Genomic DNA, 23,073 nt, shown 5'->3' with positions numbered 1-23,073 from the left:
GCTCTGTGTCGCTGTCATACGAAACCCGGTGGGAGCCGGTTTGTTGTTTCAGAGTTTCCCTGTCAGACCTTGCAGCAGGTCTGGCTTATCTCTAGCTGCCTGCTGCTGAGTACCGGGGACGGCGGCCTGCACAGCTGGGCGCTGCTGAAGCTGGTGGGAGGGACCCAAGTTCCTGCCAAACTCTGGGTGCTGGGGTGGGGGGGCTCAACCTAAGCTGTCCCTTCCTTCCCAGTGTCTTTAGCACTGCCCCAGTGTCTTCCTTTCTGCTCAGTTGGCTGTTTGTGCAGGTCCCTATTCATTTGTGTCCAGTGAAGTTTTGGTTGTACCCTAGGCCGGGGGGATTACTGTAAGGCTATAAACAGGCAGTCCTTAATGCTTAATCAGCAGATTGGTTCAGGGTATCACTGCTATCAAAACGGGTGCTGACAGGTGCAGCTTATATGATAATTTATTCTTTTTTCTAAGGCAAAGTGTTAATTCAGGTACTTCAGAGGTACTTGATGTCCAACTGTGGGCTTGTCCCTCTAGGGCCTGTCGTTCCCTCTAAGATGCAACGCTCACATTGGAATCAAGCTGGTTGTTTGTTTTAGCCCTGTCAGTTCCAGGTTTTATTTAATGCTTGTGTAGATGAAAGCAGAAAACTGCTGCTTGTTTCACGTCTAATCTACCAAAAGAACTTGCCCTTGTTTTTTAGCACTTGCTTGTGTTAATACTAAATTAGATGGTAAAAGGCTTAAGATACTTGGGAGCTGAGGGCTAGAAATCCTTGCATGGCTTGACAAAACAATGTCTGTTAATCCAGTTGTGCATGTTGTTTGGGGAAAAACAAGCTATCTTTTTTGCCTGCTTTTAAGAATGAATTCCAGCAAGCCGGCAGGAATATTCTAGGAGGTGATTCTAAGTCTTTGTACTTTAGTGGGGACTAGACTGGGTCCTCTTGGATGGTATTTCCATTGATTGTGGGGCTGTTGATTTTGAAACTATGGATGAGTAATGTTTGAATTTTTTAAAATCGAAGCCTTGATTTAATCATAGTTTTCTACAAAATGTGCATTCTTGTTGCTGATCTCTATTCATTTAACTTCTTGAAACTTTGCACATTTAGAGAGAGGTAAGGGCTTGACTTTGTGTACACAAACTTGCAGAGACTAGAGGGGTGATGGGTAGATACTCAGGTCTGTTATCTCTCATCTCCATATAGCACTGTTAACAAGGATGTTATCTGGAGATAGGCAGGCCAGGTTCTTTGGGTAGATGTGATATCTTTTATTAGACCAGTTAAGTAGTTGGGAAGATATTTGTAGCATTTGTAACATTTGGCAATTTGTGTAACAAGTTCTTTGCAAACTTTCCGGTGCAATCACCCTTCAGGCATAGGGAGACTCCAGAATCTCTTGTGTAGTTGAGATAAGTAGAGAGCTGTTTGATACACCCCATTTAGATGCATGTTAGTAAGCACTGTTTGATGTTAATAATCTCTTAAATGAAACTAGTACTTTTACCAGGGTAAAAAACCCATAATTGTACTGTTTCAGCTACATCAAGGACTACACCTTCCCGTCTGCTTTCTCTGCCATAACATAGCGAGGACATCAGCCCTACTAGTCTCCTTTCCAGATATAGAAGAGCAACAACCAGAAGGAGTTTTAGGGTGAGAAGATTATGGGAATCCCTCATCTATTTTGCCGCCTTTTCTTACATATCTAGCATAATTTAATGTCAAGTGTGTGTTTGAGCCCTCTTATTTTCTTTGTTTTTCCACATAGGGTGGCAGTCTTTTCCTTTCTTGCTGCCCAAATGACCATATTTTGTTGCCTGATGGTGTTTAAGTTCCAAAAATGTCACATGCAGGCTGGCATTCTATTTTTGTCATAAGTGGCTATTCGTACATGTAGGGCTGCACATGCAGAACCAGAGTGCCAACCTGCGTGTAGGTGGCACTTTTGCTTGGCATTCAGAAATAGATGCTAAGGATGGCATTCCATTCTTTTCTGGATTCAGAGGCGCCTGTCTGGAACGCTTGTCCGAGTGGCTCTTTCTGTATGGGTCTCTCTCTTTCATTTGCATTTCTTCTGGTATACAAGATTAAACTATATTTTCATTTCCGGAAGTGGTCACTCTGGGTGTAGGCTAAGCCAAAGAGAGTGCTTTGAAGCAGTCTGTGCGCTATCTGTAGATGATGTTCTGTGACTGAAGGAATTCATTTTTAGTGCTTACCTTAAGAAATTAAGTTATGCCTCTTTCCACTAAGCTAATGTTTAACTTCTTTTAGGAAAAGTATTCTTCTAGTAAATTGTTTCTCAAATAATAACTTTATGTTACAGATCAGTCATGTCATCCTTTCAAGAAGTTCCATCTTCAAGTAATGCTTTGCAGACTTCCAACTTTGCACATGTGATCTTTCAAAATGTGGCGAAGAGTTATCTTCCTAATGCACACCTTGAATGCCATTATACTCTGACACAATATATCCATCCTCACCAGAAAGATTGGGTTGGTATTTTCAAGGTAAGCAATTGGTACTCTTTCTCCCCCCTCTGCCCCCCTCCAATATGTTGTGTTGTATATTTTTGATTACATGCATGAGGTTTTCTGGCAGTTTTTAAAGTAGCTGTTCACTGGTCCTGGTCCAAATTGTGTATTGTAACCGATTTCCGCTGTGACTTATTTCATTAGCTCAATAGGTGGATGTTTATGCAGTGGAACTAACCTGCTGATTCAGGGTTTCCAACCTTGCTGACTCATGTGGGTGCCAGTACAAAGTCATGTGATTTTTAAATTCCTAGTTTGTGTTATTAAAAACAACCCATAGGGAATTATGCACAAGCATCAAACTACACCAGGAAGTTCTTACTAATGTTGTAAAGTCCAGCACTAAAATTTAGGAAAATCCTGCTTAACAGCTCCAAGGTGTATTTTGATACAGTTGCTAATTGATCACATACAGGTCTTTCTACAAGACTTCTGCCTTGTTCTGTGCACAGGATGTATGGGGATTACGTAGCAGGCAGATGTTCAATATTTTGTTTAATTCTTGTTGATCATGTGTAACGTGCTTTTATTTACTGCATGCCATTCAAACCTTGCCCAGAATCCAGAATTATTAATTTGCTATGTTGCTTATCTCTTGTGTTATCTAAGTGCTTCATAAACATGAGTGGTTTTATTTTCATAACCTCTCCCAGAGGTGAGGATGCTGATTATCCCTGGAGAACTGAAGCAGAGAGAGATTCAAGTAAAAACTGTGTGTTAATTCTGGGTGCTCAAGTTGACAGTTTTCCAGCTTGCTTAGCATAAATAGCACTTCATATGTTCAAAGCATAGTTCCCATTGTCTTCAGCTGCAGCTGTGAGTGCACAGCAGTTCTACAAATCAGACCCCAATTGGATATCCAGAAAATGAGGAACATAATTAGGGATGGGTTGTGGAGGACGTTGGTTCAGTAATTTGCCTTTTTATCATGTTGGACATCTTTATCAAGGGTAGAGAGAAAATCCAGTTTTTTAGGGTAGCAGTCGCTTACCTGAATTGCGAAGCCACGTTTTCTTTTATGTAAACTCTTGCCTCTTTCGTTATGTAACTTTCATCTTCTGCATCAAAGGAGGCAGAGGTTCTACAGACAATAGCCACCTTTGCAACTCAACCGTGATTCATTTCCATAGTTTATCTGTTCTTTGTGTTGGATGAAGTTTGGATGCCGTGGAAAAATATGTAATCATGTAACTAAAATGTCAATAAGTATGCGCAATGGGCTGAATTATGTTTGCACAGAAAATGCAAATGGTTATTTGCATTTTTAGAGTTCTTTTAGCATTTTTGCATATATTATTAGAAAAGTAGGACGGGTGGCTTATTTCATATTTCCCTTCAAAAATATATTGTCTCCTTTTGTTTTTTAAACATAGCTTAAATTATGAATACGCTTTTTATATTACTATCTATTTTAGAAGAATTATTTTGTGCACCTGCATAATTGATGACAATGAGGACATAGGAGAACATTGGCTTTTGTATCTTTACTTCTTGCCAATAGATCTAGATCAAAGGTAGCAGTAGAAGGAAATATGGAGCTTAAGAGCTTGGAGTTAGTTTCCTTATAGTTGATTCCTCTGAAGTGTTCCTTCTGTCTCTCTCAGACCTCTGGCAGATGCTCATTTAATGACATGTCATTTCATTCCTTATCCCAGCAGTCACGTCTCTTGCCTGACCAAACATTCGTGGCAGGATGCATGGGATTGGGATCAGGGATCAGATCCCAGTTGTACCCTTTCTATTTGTCAGTGCAGGTGGAGCCCAGGATCATAATTCTAGGCATTACTTGCACTGGTAAGTTCAAAGCTGGTGTTGCATGGCTCTGCAAGGGCCATATGGGAAGCTGATCAGGTCCTCCTACATGGCAAGTTCAAAACGGATGAGCTTCTCCCGGGTGGCACTTCCGTGCAAGTGCATGGCTTTGAACTTGCTGTGTTGGGGAGTAGCTCATTGACTGATTGTTGGAATGGGGATAGGACAGCCTGGGTCTTCAACTGGGCCAGAGTTGCACTCCTCCTGATGTTGACAGCTAATTGACAGTACAGTGTGTTGGGATGGTATTTGGCAGCATGGGGTGCTTCACCTTCAGTACAGGGCAAAAGGCCAACCAGCCATGAAGATGTTCTACATTATAGGTGTTCTATGTGGCTTCTTTCTCATTTTATCACACCATTAATTGCTTAAATGTTACTATTTATGGCCCCATAAACACATTAATAGTGCCACAGAGGTAACATCTGCCAGTTCCCTTAGATGACTGTCTTTTGGGTGTCCTATTTTCTGCTCTGGTTGACAGTGTCTTTGTATCTGTGTGTTGGGGGAGTGAGAAGGGGAAATAGTTGTAAAGTATTCCTTGTGTGCTTATACGTGGGCAGGCTCTCTTTCTCTCATATACATGTATGTCATACATACAAATATATATGGATTTTTCTACACTAGAAACCTTTTACTTAGCTGTCCTGTCCAAAATGACTTCCTCTCCACCCCCACCATCCCAAGTATGAATGTAGTTACATTGCTATGAACGTGCTCGTATCAGTGTAGTTTATTTAGGAGGTGTAAAGTCATACTAGTGTAATCTTTACCATACCTTTTATAAGAGTATAACTGCATTCACGCTAAGGCTTATACTGGTATGTCTGTAGTAATGAAAATATCATGATTATATCAGTGGTTAGAGGTACTGTGAGAATTTTTGTTGTGTAGAACCGGCATTAAGCTGACATTTTAACAAAGTGGTGTAACCTCTGCTAATCTTTATTCCTTTTAATATAGTTGGCTTTCTTTTAGGAATGGAGGAGAAGTGGCTGTTCCTTCACATTAGGAATATATTCAAATGAGAAGTTTGCTTGTCCTTTTAAAAGCTTCAGATTTCATGCTGGATTACTGTAATAGGAAACTGACTGGAAGGAGGGAGACTGAGAATGAAATGTCTGCTTTGTGTGATTCAAGTCAGGGCTTGAATCTCTGTCTCATAGCTTGGGTGCCTATCCCAACCACTGTGCTGTTGACTGTTCTTGAGCTCATAATCTCTCTCTGTCTTCAACTAGATATTTCAGTTTTTTTAAACTGATGTGCTCATTCTCATCAACAGTTCTGACTTCAGTGAATCAACCAAATGAGTCAATTTTCTAATATAGAGTTTTCTAGATATTTTCTGTGAGAGGTACTCAATGCTAGGTATAAATAAGCCATTAAATCTTGACATTATATCTCCAGATTAGTTAATAATTTAAGCTTTAAGGTCAGTCAAATTACTTTACTTTTTCTACAGATAGGTACAGTGGATTCCCCATATACCCACTGGATATATGGGAGTAACAGTTTAGTGTTGTAGCCAGTGGACTGTGCAGAAGTGTGTGTGTGTGTGTGTGTGTGTGTGTGTGTGTGTTTTTTTTTTTTAAAAAAAAAGGGGGGGGGGAGAGGACTGTCTCCTTACATAGATGCTTTTAAGTAATTTAAGCTTGGACAGAAATTGGAAAAAGTATCTGAGTTTATTCAGTTGAGTGCAACAGAGTAAATCCAGTACTTGAAGTAAAATGCATATAAGTTTGAAGAATGGACGTTCCAGTGGGAACCCTCAAAGGGATGATATTTTTATAAATTGCAATTTATTTATTTTTTTTAAGTATAGTAAATGTTGCAGTAACTACCATTTGAATACACTTGAGATAACACTTGATGTATATTATTTTAAAATTATAACAAGGGACTAGTATACACAAAGCAACAAAATGGGAAAGTAGTGGATAGCGGGCATATATTGTTAATTTAGTGAATTTTAATTTTGGAAAATTTGTGCATTTTGAATATAAATAATGATGTTTTAAAAAACTTCTAACAAGTAACATATTTCATATCTGAAGTCATTTAAATGCTAACTTCAACTGTTTGCATCTTGTATTTAGGAAGCTATTAGTATATGTTATAGTGTTTCTGTCAAAACACTGTTTTGTTTACAAAAAAGTCCCAGCCTCCGCCCCCCCTCCCCCAGCATTGCATATTTCCCTTTTAAACATTCTGTGGCCACACGATACTGGTACAGGCCACGTTAAACAGGATGCCTAAAATATCTCGACCACAGCTCTAAATCAAACGTTTAACTAGCCTTAAAAAGGCTTATTAGGATAGAACTAACACCTGAGTAGTTAATGATCTTATTCTGTTTTATGGATTAGTTCATACATCATAGTCCAAATATTTGCATATAGTTTATTTTGATAATAGTTACAGAAGAAAATAATATTTTTATGTGAATGTTTTCATCCTACATGAATAGAAATAGCAGATAAGTCTACTATTCTAGTATAATTTACATAATGAAGCCAGCTGACACTCTGTGTGTGTGTGTGTGTGTGTGTGTGTGTGTGTGTGTGTGTGTGTGTGTGTGTGTGTTAAAATATGGTAATTGCTTAGAATGAAGCAGTATCTCTAGTCAAGAAACTCTGTCATCTTATTGACCTCAGTTGATTCAAGATGAAACTGTACTGTGGTCAAAGTATACTATTAAAGATTGCTTTAGGATTGTTTGGTAAATTGATTACACGGTTTCCTGTTATGGACTTTAGGTTGGTGAGTGATAAGAGTTTGAAGAATATGACGTGTGCCTAGTGAAGTTACGAATATCAAGCATTTTAACAAGGGAATCATTAAAAAGAATGACTTATGACCTTTTGTTGGGTTGCGATAATGTGGATAAGGAGAAGTACGCTTGCTGTTATTGAAGGTAGAAGGACTTTGTGCAGAGAATTAATTGCTCTCTTAGAGGACAGTTCTGTGTAAGCCAACATGCACTGTTGTATAAGCTTCCCTGGAACCTGAGAGGATGTCATTGCTATTGCAGCTGAGATACTTGTGGGGTTAACAAGTCTCTCCTCTCTGTATTTACAAAGATCTACAGAAATCTTTTCTTTCCTCCAAGCCCCTAACATGAATATAGGAGGCTATAGAGATAACAAGGAATTGATGCCTAGTACTTTATGGTACATCTTTTTTGCATCCAAATAAAATTAACATATATTGCATCTTGCTGTGTTTTAAATGCATTCACTTGTGCTTTCCTGCTTTACGTCATTTATAAAATATTTACTTTGCACAGCGAACATTTTCTTAATTACCTTTAGGTTGTCTTCATTTTAAGGTCTGCCTTTATTTATTATTTTTTTTACATTCTCTTTAGGTTTCTCTCCCTAAATTCAGTATGCTCCTTGTACAGTTAGTGTTCCAAGTAATGGGTTTCTGAGTTTGGATCCCTCCTGTCGTATCCCATTCCTTCCCTCCTCTCCCAGAAATGCAAGGTTTTCTTTTGGCAGAAGCCACCAGCCACATCTTTCTCTGAACACTTGACAATCCAGTTACAGCTTTTGTGCCCAAAATTATCTCAGTTGTTCAACGTTTACCCTACAACTCTGCTCCCCAAATGCCTGGTACCCAATAACCTTTTAGGGGAGCAAAATTTAAAATGGTATTCGGGGAAGAATTAGACACACTAGGCAGTTATAAGCATTAGATGCACATTTAAACTATAATACTGAACATGTAATGAAGTTAGATAGACAACATTTCAAACTTGTTGCTTTCATCATCAACTCTGGGATGTGAAGTACTTATTGAATATCTCTTTGCCCAGCTACTGTCTGTGTAACCTGGGGAGAGAGGATTACAAGAACAATGAAGTCATCCTGACACAGACTGCCTCTGTCAAAGTCTGTGTGTGGCCACAATACAAAACAAAAGATCATCTGAAACAAAGCAAAATATTCAGGAAGTGATCTGACTGCTCTCAAAGTGAAATAAATTGCATGCTAATTCTTGAAAGAAGGGGAGGAGGAACTGAGAGAGTAGTGGGAAATAGCACTGGGGCAGGGATTTGGGACTGGTGAGAAGATTATGGTGGGAAATGGGATGAGTGGGAAGGAAGAGGGTGGGTTGGTTCAGGTCAGGGAAGAAGAAAGTAAGGATTAAAGAGAGAGAGGTGATGGGGTGAGTGGCAGGATGAATGGGGGAAGTGGTATTATGGAGTAGTGCCAGTTGTGCTGCCAGTGATATTGGCACAGCCAGTTGCCTGCTGCAGCAGTGGCTATTTTTTGCATCTCCTTCTCCCCCGGTTTATGCTATTGGTGAAGGTATTAGGATGGGTTTGCAAGTCAGCTTTATTTTTTCTTCCATGTGTGTCTACATATGTGTGCTTGGGTTTAGTTGGGAGACTCCCTTGAGGAAGGCTGGCCTCCCCTGCTTCCTGTTCAGGGTTCTATTCCTTTTTTGTGTTTCAGAGTCCCTTTTCCCCTTCCCTCACCCTGCCAGTTAAAGTAGGATGAGGGAGGGACCCTCTCCTTTCCCTGCCCCTCTTCTGGGAGCTGCTCTTTGTATGTCCATGTCGGCCTGTGTCATTCTCCCTGCTCCTTTAGGTGAGTTGGAGTAAGTATAGCTGTCAAAAATCCCAAGGCTGAATTAATTCCATTTTCACAGGATCATCTAAGCTACATAGGTTGAACCAGTAAGCAAGTGAGCAGACATTCACTCTTGACTTTGGAAATGCAGCCACGTGCCTGCAGTGGCTCAGTCCAGAAGCTAGGGGGCACCAAAGCACACCTCCCTGCTTAGCTGGAACAGACAGCTTGGGCCAAGGCTAGCCCACCCACCATGTGAGGGGGAGATTGCAGGGGAGATACAAAGCATCCTGGGATGTTGTGGGACTGTAAGCTAACTTGAATCTGGAGGAGATCTGGGACAGAAGTTCAATAAACCAATTTAATGCAGTTAAATCTCATACTACTTCCATCCATTTATCTTAACCCAGTTTCAGGCATTTTGAAAGTGGTTTATGTACACTAAGTTTCTGTTGTGTTACAGATTTGAACTGGTTTTTTATCACCTTTATTGGTTAATGTGTAATTTCTGTCCCTTGCCTTGGAGCGTAGTAAAATCAAGGTGATTTTTGCCCCTTTTCTGGTTCTAAGCTAGCATGTGGTAGGGGCTTACTGTTGTAGGGAAGCAGGGAGACGATTGGAGACATCCTTTTGTGAATTGGGGCCAAGGTATGAGGGTAACTCTATGCTGTATGTGGGCTTCCTGTGCCTGTCATGTCTGAGATATGGCTTCTGGCCTTTTGTGGGTGTCCAAGCTTCTCTCTGCTCTCCGAATGAGCTAATGTTTGACAAAGCCCTGCCTCTCTCTGTGGGGAGCTAAAAGGATGCTCTGTGGGGAGCTAAAAGGAGAAATGCTGGGAGCATGCACCAAACGCTTGATACGGAGATTGGGGTAAAGAGTTGAGAATAGGTGCTTGATGCATATCACAAACACTGGTTTTGAGAGAGGGGAGTCCTGAGAACATCCACTGAGAAGAGCAGTATATACCTTTCAGAGCTATTGTTGCACCTGGTATTCATCTACTTTAGGTATACTTACTCAGCTAGAATATCACACCGAGATGAGTGGGATGGTTTACATCCGCTGTAGTTTATAAGAGCTGAATGCGGGTTATGGTTATGCATTTAAACATTTAGAATTTGCAGTCACTAACAAGGCCAGTCAAGAGAAATTGCATATGTGATCTTTTATCACAAAATCGTAAAATAAAGATTTACGTTTCTTGACTGCATACAGATCAAAACCATATATAAAATCGGGTATCTTTTAGAATTATTAATGACTGTGAGAGTTGAATACCTATAGCAGTACAATTCATTTAATTTATGATATGGGCCCTGTACAGATACTCGGTGTGTGCCAAGAGAAAATCCAAAAGTCAGCCTGTCTATTTTTGTCTCAAAGATCTGTATATTGTGTACAAAGGACTATTGCTTTAACTCAAGGTCATGTCATGATTTTATTTTGTCATATCACTGTTCAGAAAACTCTTTGCAGGATAACCAATCCAGTTGCCTTTTTTCTTAAATGTTTATATTTTCTAATTTTTGTCAAAGAAGGGATATTATTCTGTTATGTAAAATGTTTAAAAAGCTTCTGTTTTTATTATTTTTATTAGTGATACTTCTGGTATGATGTCTGAAGCCTTGCCAGCTGTCTAACAGTTTTTCTGCTTTTGTTGGACTGTTCATGTGCTAAAGAGCTTTGTTAGATTGCATTTACAATACAGTTATCCCCTTTAAAGAAAATTACCTATAATTCTTGTTCTTAAGCCTTTAAATCATTTCAACAACTCTAGTTAACTGCAGAAATGGGTCATGTAGAGGATTATAAAATAGTTTCCCTCCTACTAACACTGGTTCAGTTAAACCAGTGTTTACACTGTATATATTGGTGGAGGGGGAGGGGACCTTTTGCACTGTAAGTTGAGGCCTCTTAAGGACATTGTATTTGTTTAGCATGGCAGCTGCAAAATTGTTACCCTTCAAAACAGCACTTCTCGGGTTAAGCGGGGGGGAGTGCAAGTCAGCTCTTTTTAAGTTATTTCTCGATTTGAGTGCTTTCATGAGATTTAGTGAATCAACTATAAACAAAGATTTACAAAAGGCAAAGAACCTTAAAGATAGAAAAATATTTTATTTAATCTTTGTTTTACTAGATGAAAATATTTAACATGTTAGCTGCTCAGCTGAATTTTTTTTTTTGAGTTGCCTCAAGGCATACAGAAGACGGTTATGGAAGCACTTTCACCTGAAAGTTAAGAGGTCACACTTAAGTAAAACAGTATCATTTATTAATAGCAAATTGCCTGTCAAGCATGATGGGTTGGGGGGGTGGGGTTGGGGACAGAGGCCTGCATTGCCCCCAGCCACCTTTGGGTTGGGGTCCAGCTTCCCCCCCACTTCACCCCCCTGGATGGGCTGGGGGGTAACTTGCACGTGGCAGCAGGTGGCGGTGCCCTGCCGGCTGCTGTTAGGAGGGAGGGAGCCACTCTGGCTCCAAGGAGCAGGGCTGGCGAGACCAGCACCGCTGGCCTCACCCCCCCGGCTCTGGCCCCTCAGTCCTCCCTGGCTGTCATGGCAGTGCTCCACTGTGTGTCTGTCTGTGCAGAGTACTCTGGCTGCCGAGACAATCAGAGTGTTAATAAAGCATTATGGACAGTCAGGCAGACAGACAGACTAAGGCTTTTATAATATTAGAATTTGGGTCTGGTAGTATCTACAACATAAAAATATAAACTCAGACTTATTTTTAAAGAATTAATCTATTTGGGGGGGTGTGGTATTTAGAATATAAAAGATAAAGGAAGTAGCTATAACAGACATAAAGCAAACAAGGAAATGATTACCCATATAAAGTGGAATTCTGGTTCCCTTTTTGCATCTAAGTGGCAGCGTTCTAGCTGCATAAGTGGCATTTTTGTCACTTGCATGCTGATAACGAACAATTCATCATCTTCAGTGTGGATGTGTAAATGTAGGCTACTCACTGACTAAGAAATTGCATGGATACTGTGAGTGCCTATGTCTAACTCAGAGAAACATAATTAGTCAAACCTCACTCAGAGGCATCAGACTCAGGAGGAGAAGAGCTGCCCTCTCTTATATTCTGGCCCCAATGGCAAGTGCCCTAATGACTTAGTTCAGGAAGTCAGAGACCCAGGTCTTAGGCCCTCCTTGGCCAGCGGGGGCTTGGCCCTGCATTTGTCTGACTTGTCAGCACAGTGCTTATAACCTGTGGTGTGGTAGTTAGCAATATTCAGCAATCCTCCAGTCTCTCTCCAGCATTCCTTTGGCTAGCTTTAAAGCGGAAGATACTTCGGATCAGGAGGAAGAGAACAAGGAAGAGTGTGTGAGACTCAGTGAAATGCATGCAGTTCTGGAAGAGAGTAGTCCTTGACTACTGGCCTTAACCTTTGTTCCCAGTGGGGTAGAAACTTCCTCACTACAGTGGTCTCCATCCACTTTATCCAGCAGCTATTAAATATAAGGCTCAGCATCAATAGTTCTGCTTCAAAAGGAGTACTGGAGGGGACTGGATAATGCTTAACCTGCAATGTCACGGGTAGACTGTTACTCTGGGAAGTCCAGGAAGATTCTCCCCTCTGTACAAGGGGGAAGAGGCTAAACCCTGGTCTTTGGCTTCCTGGGTGATCCCCAATAGCTGAGTGGTTTGGGTACTAAAACATGGGAACTGTCCCCTGCCCACCTTCCTACTCTTCCCTCCTCTCACATCACTTTTCCAGGACCTAGGTTCAGGTATGCACTTACTAGCCAGGTATGCATGTAGCTATGTGTGTAGCCCAATTGAGCATGCTCACTTCATGCATACATAATTCTTTGTCGATAGTGTAAGCTTAAGGCCAAAAGCATCAGGTACATGGCTAGGAAACTGCCCTTTAGTTGCACAAATAGAAATTTAAATTTACCTTGCTGCAATTCAAAACTGTTACTACTCATCCTACCTTCTTCAAGGATAATAAATAGTCTGTGGCAGTGGTGCTAGGGCCAGATGAGTGGGGTGGGGCTGGTCCACGGGCCAGATAGAGTCCCATACTCCAAGGCTGGGTTCTGGAGCTTGGCACTGCCCAGTCCTTGCCCTTACTCCAGGACTGGATTCTGGGGCCTGGCACTGCCCTCTTCTGCCCTCATGTGCTGGGACTGGTCTCCAGGGGCCTAGCACTACCCTCTCTTATGCAGTGCACTGGGATTGGCCCCCACAGGCCCTGCACCACTCTCTTGCAGCTCCCTGCATGTTGAGATTGGGCTCTGGGGCCTGGTGCTTCTCCAGTCCAGCCCTGCTTGCTGGAATTGGGTGGCCAATCTAGGGTATGGGGTCAGCGTCTCCCCACTGGTCCAGCAATTTGGCAGTGGAGGAGAGGTGCCACTGTCATCCCGCTGTCAGATTTCCAGGTCCATGGAGACCATGGGCCAGATAACATCCTCTTTGTAACTGTGCTTGGGTATTTGAAGATTGTTATCAAATCTCCTCTTAGTCTTCTCTAGACTAAATAATCCCTGCTCTTCCACCTTTTCTGATAAGTCTTGTTTCCTAGACCTATAATCATTTTTGTTTTCTTCATCTGCTGCACTCCTTTTAAATTCCCAATTCTTGGAGCATGATGCCCAAACTGGACGTAGTATTCCAGGTGAAGCCTTACAACTGCTGAAGAAAGCAAAAGAATCACTTCCCTTGATTTGCAAGTGACAATCCTGTATACTGCCTAGTATGCTATTGGCCTTTTTTGCAACAAGAGCATACTTGTTAAGAATGCAAGTGTCAGTAGACTATAGTCTAGAAGTCAGGAGTTCCATACACTAGATCATTTGTGGCCAACCTTTCTGGTTGTGCCACTAGTTAAGACCTGTCCCTTCCCCTTATGCTGTTGTGATACTTATCACCCCAAAGGTAAGCCTGATGGAGTTTGCACCATGGGGTGCCAGAATGGCAGCAGGTGGGCTTGTGAAAATCAGGAGTAGAATATACCTGGAAGAAAAGTATCGCCACCAAGAGCCAGATTTAACTTTGAAAAAAGTCAGTTGAGCCACCTGAAATTCCTTATGGATATTGCCTGTAAAACTGGGAGTGTACACGGGCGATTTTGCTAACCAAGCTGTGTTGTTCATTGTTTTTCTTGTGCAACTGATGTGGCATTGTCAGCAGAACTTTGAGTTTCAGTGTCAGTGAGACAAGGCACAAGTAAAGGTTTCAGTATCATTTGATTTAATCATGAAGTAAAAGGGTTTTTTTAGGTGGAAAGCTGGGGATCTTCCAAATGGAAGATCATGACAAAAATTGAGTGTAAGTAAACTTCTTAACTGGAACTGGAATTTCTGGTGGTCTGTAATGGTATAACACTTTTTTTTTCCCCCGTTGCATACAATACTTCCAGTAAAGGAGTTCCAGTTAAGTTCTTACACAGGAATTAAATTAAGTTTCCTGATGTAGCTGGAGAATTGTTCCTAAATAAGATCCTTTCATGAATATTGGGAAAACCGTGTTCAGTCATTGACAGAAATAATTATCTATTAAAATCAAATATAGCAACAAGTGTGGGGGGTATAAGCCCTTCCAGCTTTTTTGTGCAGTGATTAGAACCTCTGCACATTCTAGCTAATTAGCATATAATTCTTACAGTTTTAAATTTATTTTTTATGTTAGATATTAAATAAATGTCATGGTTAGATAGTTGGGCATGTATTTTAGTCCCTCCATATCCAGAGCAGTGGTGCTGGCCTCCATGAAGGGAGTGGAACATCAGTAGGTGCCATAAGGTGTACAATTATGGTTGTTGTCAACTTCACTTATTATTGTAGGCTTCTGTTGGTCATGGGGTATGCCATTCTTGGTGCTGTGACCATTTTGTGGTAAGTACTTATTGTACAGTGCTATTGTATTTGCATTTTTTTTCTTCTGCCTCCTTTGCGAAGTCTGCCAGATGCTAACTAACTTTTAACTTCTGTTAAAGAAGCAGACGTATAGACTTCTGAAGGATAGTTCTTCAATTCTGTGTATAATTCTGTTCAAAACCTTCATTAAGTTTTTAACATATACCACATCTTTTCCAGTATAGTAGAATATGTGAAGGAGTAGTTTCTATTGACAGGTGAGAGTAGATTCTGTTTCCTTCAGCACTCCTGAAATGAGGGTCCTCAATTACGATAAAACTACTGTTATTCCATTGGGTAAAATAACATAAATCATGCATGTAGCTATCTTTGCATCTCCTGTGTGTTTCTGGGACCTGTTGCACATATTCAAAGTTTGACAACTGGGCGATTAGTTTTCTTAGCCACTACTTTTTCACAGATGTTGTGCAGGAAATGTTCAAGTTAGGATGTTCCAGGAAATGGAGCAATCAGCTACTAGGTAGACTGACTATTGCCTTGTTGTATGGTACTTTAAGAAATAATTTCAAGTAAGAGTGGCTATTTAAAGCAGGGAAATAGATTCAAATAGAATGCTGGTGTAAACTGAGTTGAAGTAGAACAAGGATGATAGTTTCCGTTCTTTACAGTTTTTACTGGAAACTGGTTAAGAAGTTAGAAGTGGCTTTGCGTTTTATGAAAATGCCTATGTCATGGCAGGTGCTATATGCTCAGTGGCTGTTTAATTTCTAAATTCTAAAATTATGACTCTTCTCCAGTTTTTGATATATTCATTTTTTTGTTTTTTAATCCAGTTCATTATTCTGTCTTCAAAAACCAAAACAATGTTGAAATAGTGTGTGTAAGAGCAAAAAGAAGCTTCAGCAAAACAGTGCATTAAAAGAAGATAGGATTTGAAATCCCACAAAAGGAAAAGTGTATTTTATAAATGGTCAGAATGTAGGTCTTATACATTGCTAAGAAGTAAGGTAAACATAGATGCCTTCTTGGGAACTGGGAATATCATGGTCAACCTGTTACTCCTAAAGCATATCATCGTGTTTTGTTACGTAGAGTATTAACTCTAGGGCATTAGGTTTTAAACAAGCCTATGTAAGATTCCTGGCTGGAAGTATCCTGCAAGTCTGTCTTTACAGTTTTGATTAGCATTAGGCCCAGGATTAAGTATTTGGTTCCATTTTGAAGCTTGGATTTTCTTCCAGTTTGTTTTGGAGATGTCAACTTTGCGTCACTTAACTTTTCTTTATAATTGTTCCTCTTCCTTGGGCACGTCTACACATGGCTGTCATTTAGTACTTCCTTCCTTATGGAAGTATTAAATGATGGTGAAGTTACAGCCCGTATTGCGTCATGCTGGTCTCGCATGGTTATTCTTGGCAGCTATGTCCCCGTAGCAATGTGCTATAACGATGGAGTGTGTTGCTATGGCACCGTAGCAGAGTCATGGTTTTTGCCAACGGACGCTACGGTGCTGTAGTGTCTTGTGTAGATATACCCTTGTGTTGTAGTGAAGATGGGAAATGCCATTTATGATCAAACCGGTTCAGTCTTATGTCTTTAACATTGGCCAATGCAGATGCTTAAGTAGTATAAAAAATATTGAAAGCATCCTGTAGTGGACAACTAGATGATAACATATCCAGAAATCTCTTGCTAATCTTGTCAGCTGTTAGTTGTCACAATAGCTGATGTTTACTGATCTGTATTCCTTAGTTTAATTTTTAAGTTCACAACATGATAAAATGGAGTGCATTTTCCTTCTGATTTTTTTCATTATGCTCATTGCTTTGTGATAACGGCTTTGAATTTATCCAGTTTTAGATTAATATTTTTTTTAATTCATTCAAGACCTGACTTTCCATATAGTTTTTATGATGTGATAATTATTTTTCTCTCTTAAAGTGCAGTAACAAATGAGGGTGTAATTAGGGGTTCTATTTAAATGAATGGCAAAACGCCAGTGCCTCAAGTGGGTTAGAATTTTCATCTAAAGTGGTTTTTTTTTGGGGGGGGGTTATAGTCTTTATCATATAGCTAATAGAAAGATTAAGTGTTTTAGTAAAATGTTAGTTTTGCTTACTACTCTTTTTGTAGTCACTAGATGGAAGCTCGTTTAAAAAGAAAAAAAATCCCAAATCATATGAACTATAAGAAAGTAAACAGGTTGTAAATGAACCCAACATATTTTAATTTAAAAATGATAGTGCTAGATTGATGTTAAGTGATGTTTATTCAGGAAATATATATGAGAGAGGTATTTTTGTGGCTGATATCTTTTATTGGACTAACTATGGTTAGGGGAGAGGTTAATACAAGCTTTTGGATGCAATGTATTCTCCTCATACCTGAAAAAGAATGTACAACATTCAAAAGTTTGTCTGTCCTATACTAGTGATGTGAAAGGGTAAGTATATTTATTTTGGTAATCCATTACTGGCTAACATTTATCATGGGGCACAGTTCAGTGGGTGAGGGAAGTGGTGCAGTGCCTCAGGAAGGAGGAGGCAGCAGGGCAGGTAGGAGGGGGGGAGGTGAATGGGTGAGGGGGGACCTAGTACCCATAGCCCATGAGAGTGGGGACCTAGTACCCATAGCCCAAGGAGGAAACAGTGTGCAGCCTAATGACTCGTCAGTTAAGAAATTAGCTGCTGGTTCACAGTTGATCCCTCCCAGCACAGTAGTGGCTGCAGCGGGCTGAGAGCCCCTCACCTGCTGCTGCTGCTGCTTGTAGCTTCATGTGGGCTGCATTGCCTTGCGGGGGTTGTCACCACTGCTTCCCCCCATTAAAGGCCCTGGGAAGTGGCTCCCAGCATCAGCTGTCTGAGCTGCTGTGTTATTGGTTAACAGTTTAAACAATATAATTAGAGGAGGTTAAATGAATACTTTTTAAACAATATTTAAGTCCCTAGTCTATACCAGCTATACATTGGGTCCAGTAAAAAATATTACCCGCCAAAATCCTCACCTCCATATTGCTTTGAAAACACAGATGTTCAAAGCTACTATTCTTCTGAAATGTATTGTTCTGCACTGATTGGCAGAAGGACTTGAGACTACCTTTAATCTTATTTCTCTATTTCTGCTTTTTCAGTGGAAAATATAGTGCTTCTTGCTCTGTGAAGCTCATTTCTTTTATTTTGATTGGGAAGGAGAGAGGACGATTGTGGGAAAGATGCAGTTAATCTTGGTGTAGGTTGTTTCCTATCTAAAAAGGTTTAAGGAAATCTTAGTACAAACTCGAAATATCTTTCCGGTTTTTGCATTTACTAATGTCTGGGTAGAAGAGTCTAAATATATGTTATCAAATTGCATTTTAATATATAGTGGAAAGTGTCTGCTGTTTAATTTATATAGACCCCTTTATTGCATTAGACCTTTTTATTGCCTTGGGTAACAGCATAGTAAAATGTATACTGAATCTTTGGCATGCTTGTTTAAAATATTCCTGATTTGTAAACATTGTTAAATATATTTTTGTTGCATGTTGTTGCTAACATATGTATGTTTTATAGTTTATTGTAAAGGTCAGGTCATACTGTCTTAACTGCATTCAACAAATTACTTTTCTTATGTTTTCTTGTTTTGTTGTTATTTTAGGTTGGCTGGAGTACTGCACGAGATTATTATACGTTTCTGTGGTCACCAATGCCGGAAAATTACGTGCAAGGATCAACTGTTAACTGTGTGCTGACTTTTCAAGGTGAGCAAGCACATATTTGGTAATAGAGGGTCAACCTAGATGTGATATTACTTTTACATTTTAACACCAGTGATCAATTACACTGAAGTCCTGGCAGATGTGTTCTTTTTCTAGGTGTGACAGATAACTTTATTAGATGAGACCATGTGCCGATTTAAGCTCTCATTTGTTCTTTCTTAGTTTTGTAAAGTTTTGCTAATTGTTGAAGAAAAACATAATAGAGCAAAACTTGTTCTTTTCAGGCTAACTTTTTTTCTCTTTCAAACTTCAAAGAAATTATAATAATGGGTTTGTGACTTGGAATATTTTATGTAATGGCCCACTGCATTTATAAAAAAAACAGATCGGGGAGAAGCTACATTGTCTGAAAGCTTTATACAATAAGAGGAAAAGGAATTCAGATATTTATTTGCTTAATTGTTTTTGCTCTATGCCAGTATTTTAAAAAATTGCTCTGATGATCCTTTTTAAATTGATATGGATTCAAACCCTGACAAGGAATTATTGTCAAATTTTCAACTTTTTTCTTGCATGCTCCCTGAAGCATCATCTTCTGCTTCAGTCTCTTCTTTGTAATATACTTGTTTGTTATATTTTATGTTGGGGAAACAAATCTTCAAAATGCCAAAGTTCCATTTAAAATAAAAGTGAGTAAAGTGCCATAGAAAATGAGATGTTTGCAGTAAGTTGCCAGCTAGTTCAAAGAGGTTTGATTTCTAAAAATTGAATTTCAAAATTCATTTTTCTTCTTTTGTGAAAAATGATTTTGGGTAATAAGATATTGTTGATATTATTCTTTGGCTGTGATTTTAGGTATAATTTTTCCTTGGGCAAAAACTCAAGACTTCAGTAAGGAATAGGAAATAAGGAATTCTTTGGTTACTTGTTGAAAGAGGACTGCATATATCTACTTTTTTTTTGAGTTAATGTCAGATTTGATTCTATACTCATCATGGAGAAAGAACGATAAATTGATTAATGTCATCATATGCTGCTTTAAAGACAAATACACATGGTTGTAATTGCAAAATCAAATTGCAAATCAAAATAGAAAAGTGATTGCTAATCTTAAATTGCCTACATTTCCAAGTCTTATATTATTTCAGTGTTTATAGTGCATATTCACTATTTTTCTTCAAGAAGATTATTGAAGCTAAAGATGACAAAACACCAGATGAACCAAATGGATTGATATTTGGAGGCATAATTTCTTGAAGATTTTGCTTACCCAACATAAAGATCCAGATCAGATGCATTATCTTCTCTGTTGCTTTATATAGGCGATCACAAGGAAGATGATGGGTTGCCTTAATTTGGCTTGCTGTTGCTAAGAGGTTGCCAACCCCTGGTTTAGACAGATTTTGTAATGTACAACCAGCGTTTAGCCACTTCCAGAGGATCTGACCAGTTGATGAAGATATCGCTTGTTCTTGCACATCATTAGCTTTGTTTTAGTTTACTGAGAGTCAAGTTATGTCTAATAGGGGTGAAATCAGGGAGTTTGCAAATACTGTGTTTACTTAAATACAAGACAAGGTTTTTTCCTCTATCAGCATGGGGGGGGAAGCCCCTCACTTTATATTTGCATACAAGGAAACCTCATTAAATACATTGTCTTTCATTGTACTGCTTCCAAAAGCAGCCTGTGCTCGGTAATGGAAACGAACTATGAAGTTGATTTAACTGCAGCCAGCACTGACCATAACTATAAACCACCTGGCCTATATTGGGTAAACCTGCTGATGGGTAAACCTTGTGTACATGTGTGTGGCCCTTAAAAAATGGTCTGGTGTTTCCTCCACATGGAACTGGCACCAGGTCTGGAGGTACTGCAATACCAGGATGGCAACTAGCCCTGACATCTTCCTGTTGGTGTAAACAAAATTCAGTTTATTAGAAATTGTTTAAGTTCAAATGGCAAAGTTCAAAGCACAAGGAAATACAAAAAGACCAAAGCAGGGGAGCTACATAGTAGAGGATGGGGGTAAGGGTGAAAATGCAACTCAGTTACATATGAAACATGCATCCAACTAAGCCTCTAGGTGGGAAGGGGGAAAAGGAAAGAGGGGGCATGACACTTAAAAGGCAGATAATATACAGGAGACCCCAAACAACAATACCTCATCGTAATAGGGAGATGGTTCGGGAAACATACAGTTACAAATAACATGCAGGATACAATTGGGCGGGTGGGAAAAAGTTCAGGCTTAAAAGTCCTTGGAGGCGATTTGGTGGAGCAGGGGGGTGTGGTCAGGTGGATCCCTCTGTGTTATTTCCAGCTGGTTGTCTGGTGGGGGTCCACATACTGGCTGTCGCATGATGTGTTCTACGTAGATGTCCCTTGACCATTGAACGGTGTTGGACACCATGAGGCACCATGTTAACTTGGTGTAATGGCGGGATATGCGGCAGGTGCGCAGGACACTGGTTGCTGGGGTCCCATCCTCCGAGCGCCCTGACGATCTGTGCCTCAACCAGACCATCATGTCATATCCCCAGCTTCTCAAGGTGTCTGCCAGTGAATGGTACTTCTCTTGCTTCTGTTTTTAAGGCTTGATGAAAGCTTGCTGCTAGTTCTTGAGCAAAAAGGTGACATCTGCTATCACAGGACACTTGCTGTCCTCTCTGGTTACCACGATGTCTGGGTGCAGCTAGCTCTTGCAACCTGGAACAGTGCAGTTGATAGACACAGTCCCTGCTGAGGCCAGGATGGCCTTGTCCAGTTGGTCCTGGATGGCACATGTAGGGAAGAATCTCTGTCTTGTAGCCACAGTGTTGGCATCTCCTCTAATGGTTTCTGTACCAGATGGCACCATTGAGCAGCAGGCCACTGAGGCAGGCGTGGTGCATGAAGCACCAGTCCGCAAACTGCCTGAAGCTCCCACTAGGTATGAAGTGGTTCCTTGCATCCCACTTTGAGGTGAGGTTGAAGACCGTACCCTGGTCAGATTTCGCCCTCAGGTTGCTGGAATACTTGACTCAGAAAGCGTCCTTTAGGAACCTCTCTGGGAGGGTCCTCAGGTAGGGGGTTACAGTGACGCAGCTGGTGCTAGGGGCTGGGAGCAGTGAGACTCCCAGCTCCTGGTGCTTCTTGGTCCAAATCCAGTTGCAGCTGATGTGCTTCCTGAGGCAGTGCGTGGTGGGCTTGGCTCCACAGCAAAGCAAAGTCCCTGCTATCTCAGCCAAACTGTCCTTCCATTGAGCTGCTCAGGAAGGTGGCCAGGTCGTGTCCAGTGGGTTGCCTCATGATCCTCTTGTGGGCAGTCTCCTTCAGGGTGCCGGTGGCAATGCTGCTTACAGTCTCATCCAGGAAGGTCAAGAAGTGGACGGTGCAGGTGATCGCTGATGTTGCAGAGGGTGCCCATGCTGGGCACCTTGGCACCTCTCTGCAAGTAGAGGACATGCAGGATCTCATTCTTGGCCCATGGCGGCAGGTGCTGGATCTTGTTGCTGGCCACTTCTTCAGCAGCTGCTGGATCTTGGTGTCCACCTTCTTGAGTGGGTTTTGGAAATCGGCGAGCCCCTCAGGACAAACGTGATGTAGGGAATGAGCAAAGTAAATAAATCAGAACTTTAATACAGCTGCAAATGGCTAGAGTAGGGGCAAAGTTTATCTTTTGTACCTTTAAAGAACTTTGTTAGCCTTGCTTTGAGATGACACACGCAGTTCAGTTTTGATCTCAATCTGTTCAGTCATTGGGTTGTCCATTACTACTAACAGTGTAATTTTGTTTTAAATTTTTTAGCCAGTTTCATAGATTTCATAGACATTTGGTCATGTTAGGATTTTGTGAAATAAATTCCTGTCCACCAGTTCCTTTTACAGAGTTTACCAAATAGTCATGGGATGGAAGTGACTGTGGAGTTGTGTTGAATTCAAAACAATAGTGACCTAAAAGTGAAAGAAAGCCTTCTTACCCTATTACCAGACCTTAGAGTGATCCAATCGTCTAATATACAATGAAGCTTTAAGTAAAATCCCATCTGATAATTCCCTTGTTCAAAGTCCATCATTTATAAAAATAGATTTAGCTATTCTAACATTCATGAAATTTCCCAGTTGCATTCTGAAAAATATTTTAAACCTGATAATGTAAAATCATTAGAGATTACAGAAGCTTAATTCGACAAATTAAGGGAAAGAATCTTGTGCAGCATGCCCAAATTTTTGATTTAGCAATTGGGTGTTGTGGAAGAAGCATGTTTTCAATGCTGGAAACATTTTCCAAAATATTCTAAGTGGTTTTAAAATTGCTGTTGTTGAGCCAGCTTTAAAATGTGCTGGAGAGACTCTGCAGACTATATTCTGGTATTGGAACCTTTTTTGCAGTGGCTTCAGTTGAAACTGGTTTCAAGCAACCTGTGTTTTTGGAGAAATGTACCTGAAATAGACCTGTACAAGGAGTCATTATTGACAGTAAGGTGTTAGTTCCCAAATTGCAGTTAATTTCTGAATTTTTTTAAATGTAAAAACACCTTTTTTCCACTCATTAGTAAGCAATACGGAGGATCTGGTGAATGTATTTAAATAGTGTACATTGTTAATGTTGTCTATTAAGTAAATATGGTTAGCTTCTCCCCTCC

General features: G+C 40.3%; 1 protein-coding gene across 2 annotated transcripts in view; it reads left to right on the top strand.

The window, feature by feature from the left end:
- TAX1BP1 (Tax1 binding protein 1) overlaps positions 1 to 23,073 on the top strand; it is an 83,871-nt gene that overhangs the window by 416 nt on the left and 60,382 nt on the right. The window contains exons 2-4 of one of the 2 annotated variants that reach the window (XM_014521233.2): positions 1,536 to 1,651; positions 2,325 to 2,508; positions 18,387 to 18,489. In XM_014521233.2, coding sequence (XP_014376719.1) covers positions 2,332 to 2,508; positions 18,387 to 18,489 — 280 coding nt within the window. In that variant the 5' untranslated portion in view covers positions 1,536 to 1,651; positions 2,325 to 2,331. The remainder of the gene's footprint in view (positions 1 to 1,535; positions 1,652 to 2,324; positions 2,509 to 18,386; positions 18,490 to 23,073) is intronic. The other variant, XM_014521232.2, reaches the window with a different exon arrangement.

The sequence above is a fragment of the Alligator sinensis genome, unplaced genomic scaffold (assembly GCF_000455745.1).
Source record: "Alligator sinensis unplaced genomic scaffold, ASM45574v1 scaffold29_2, whole genome shotgun sequence".
In the NCBI taxonomy this organism is placed as follows: domain Eukaryota; kingdom Metazoa; phylum Chordata; order Crocodylia; family Alligatoridae; genus Alligator; species Alligator sinensis.
The sequence above is the reverse complement of the archived record's forward strand: the minus strand, read 5'-3'. Positions and strand labels throughout refer to the sequence as shown.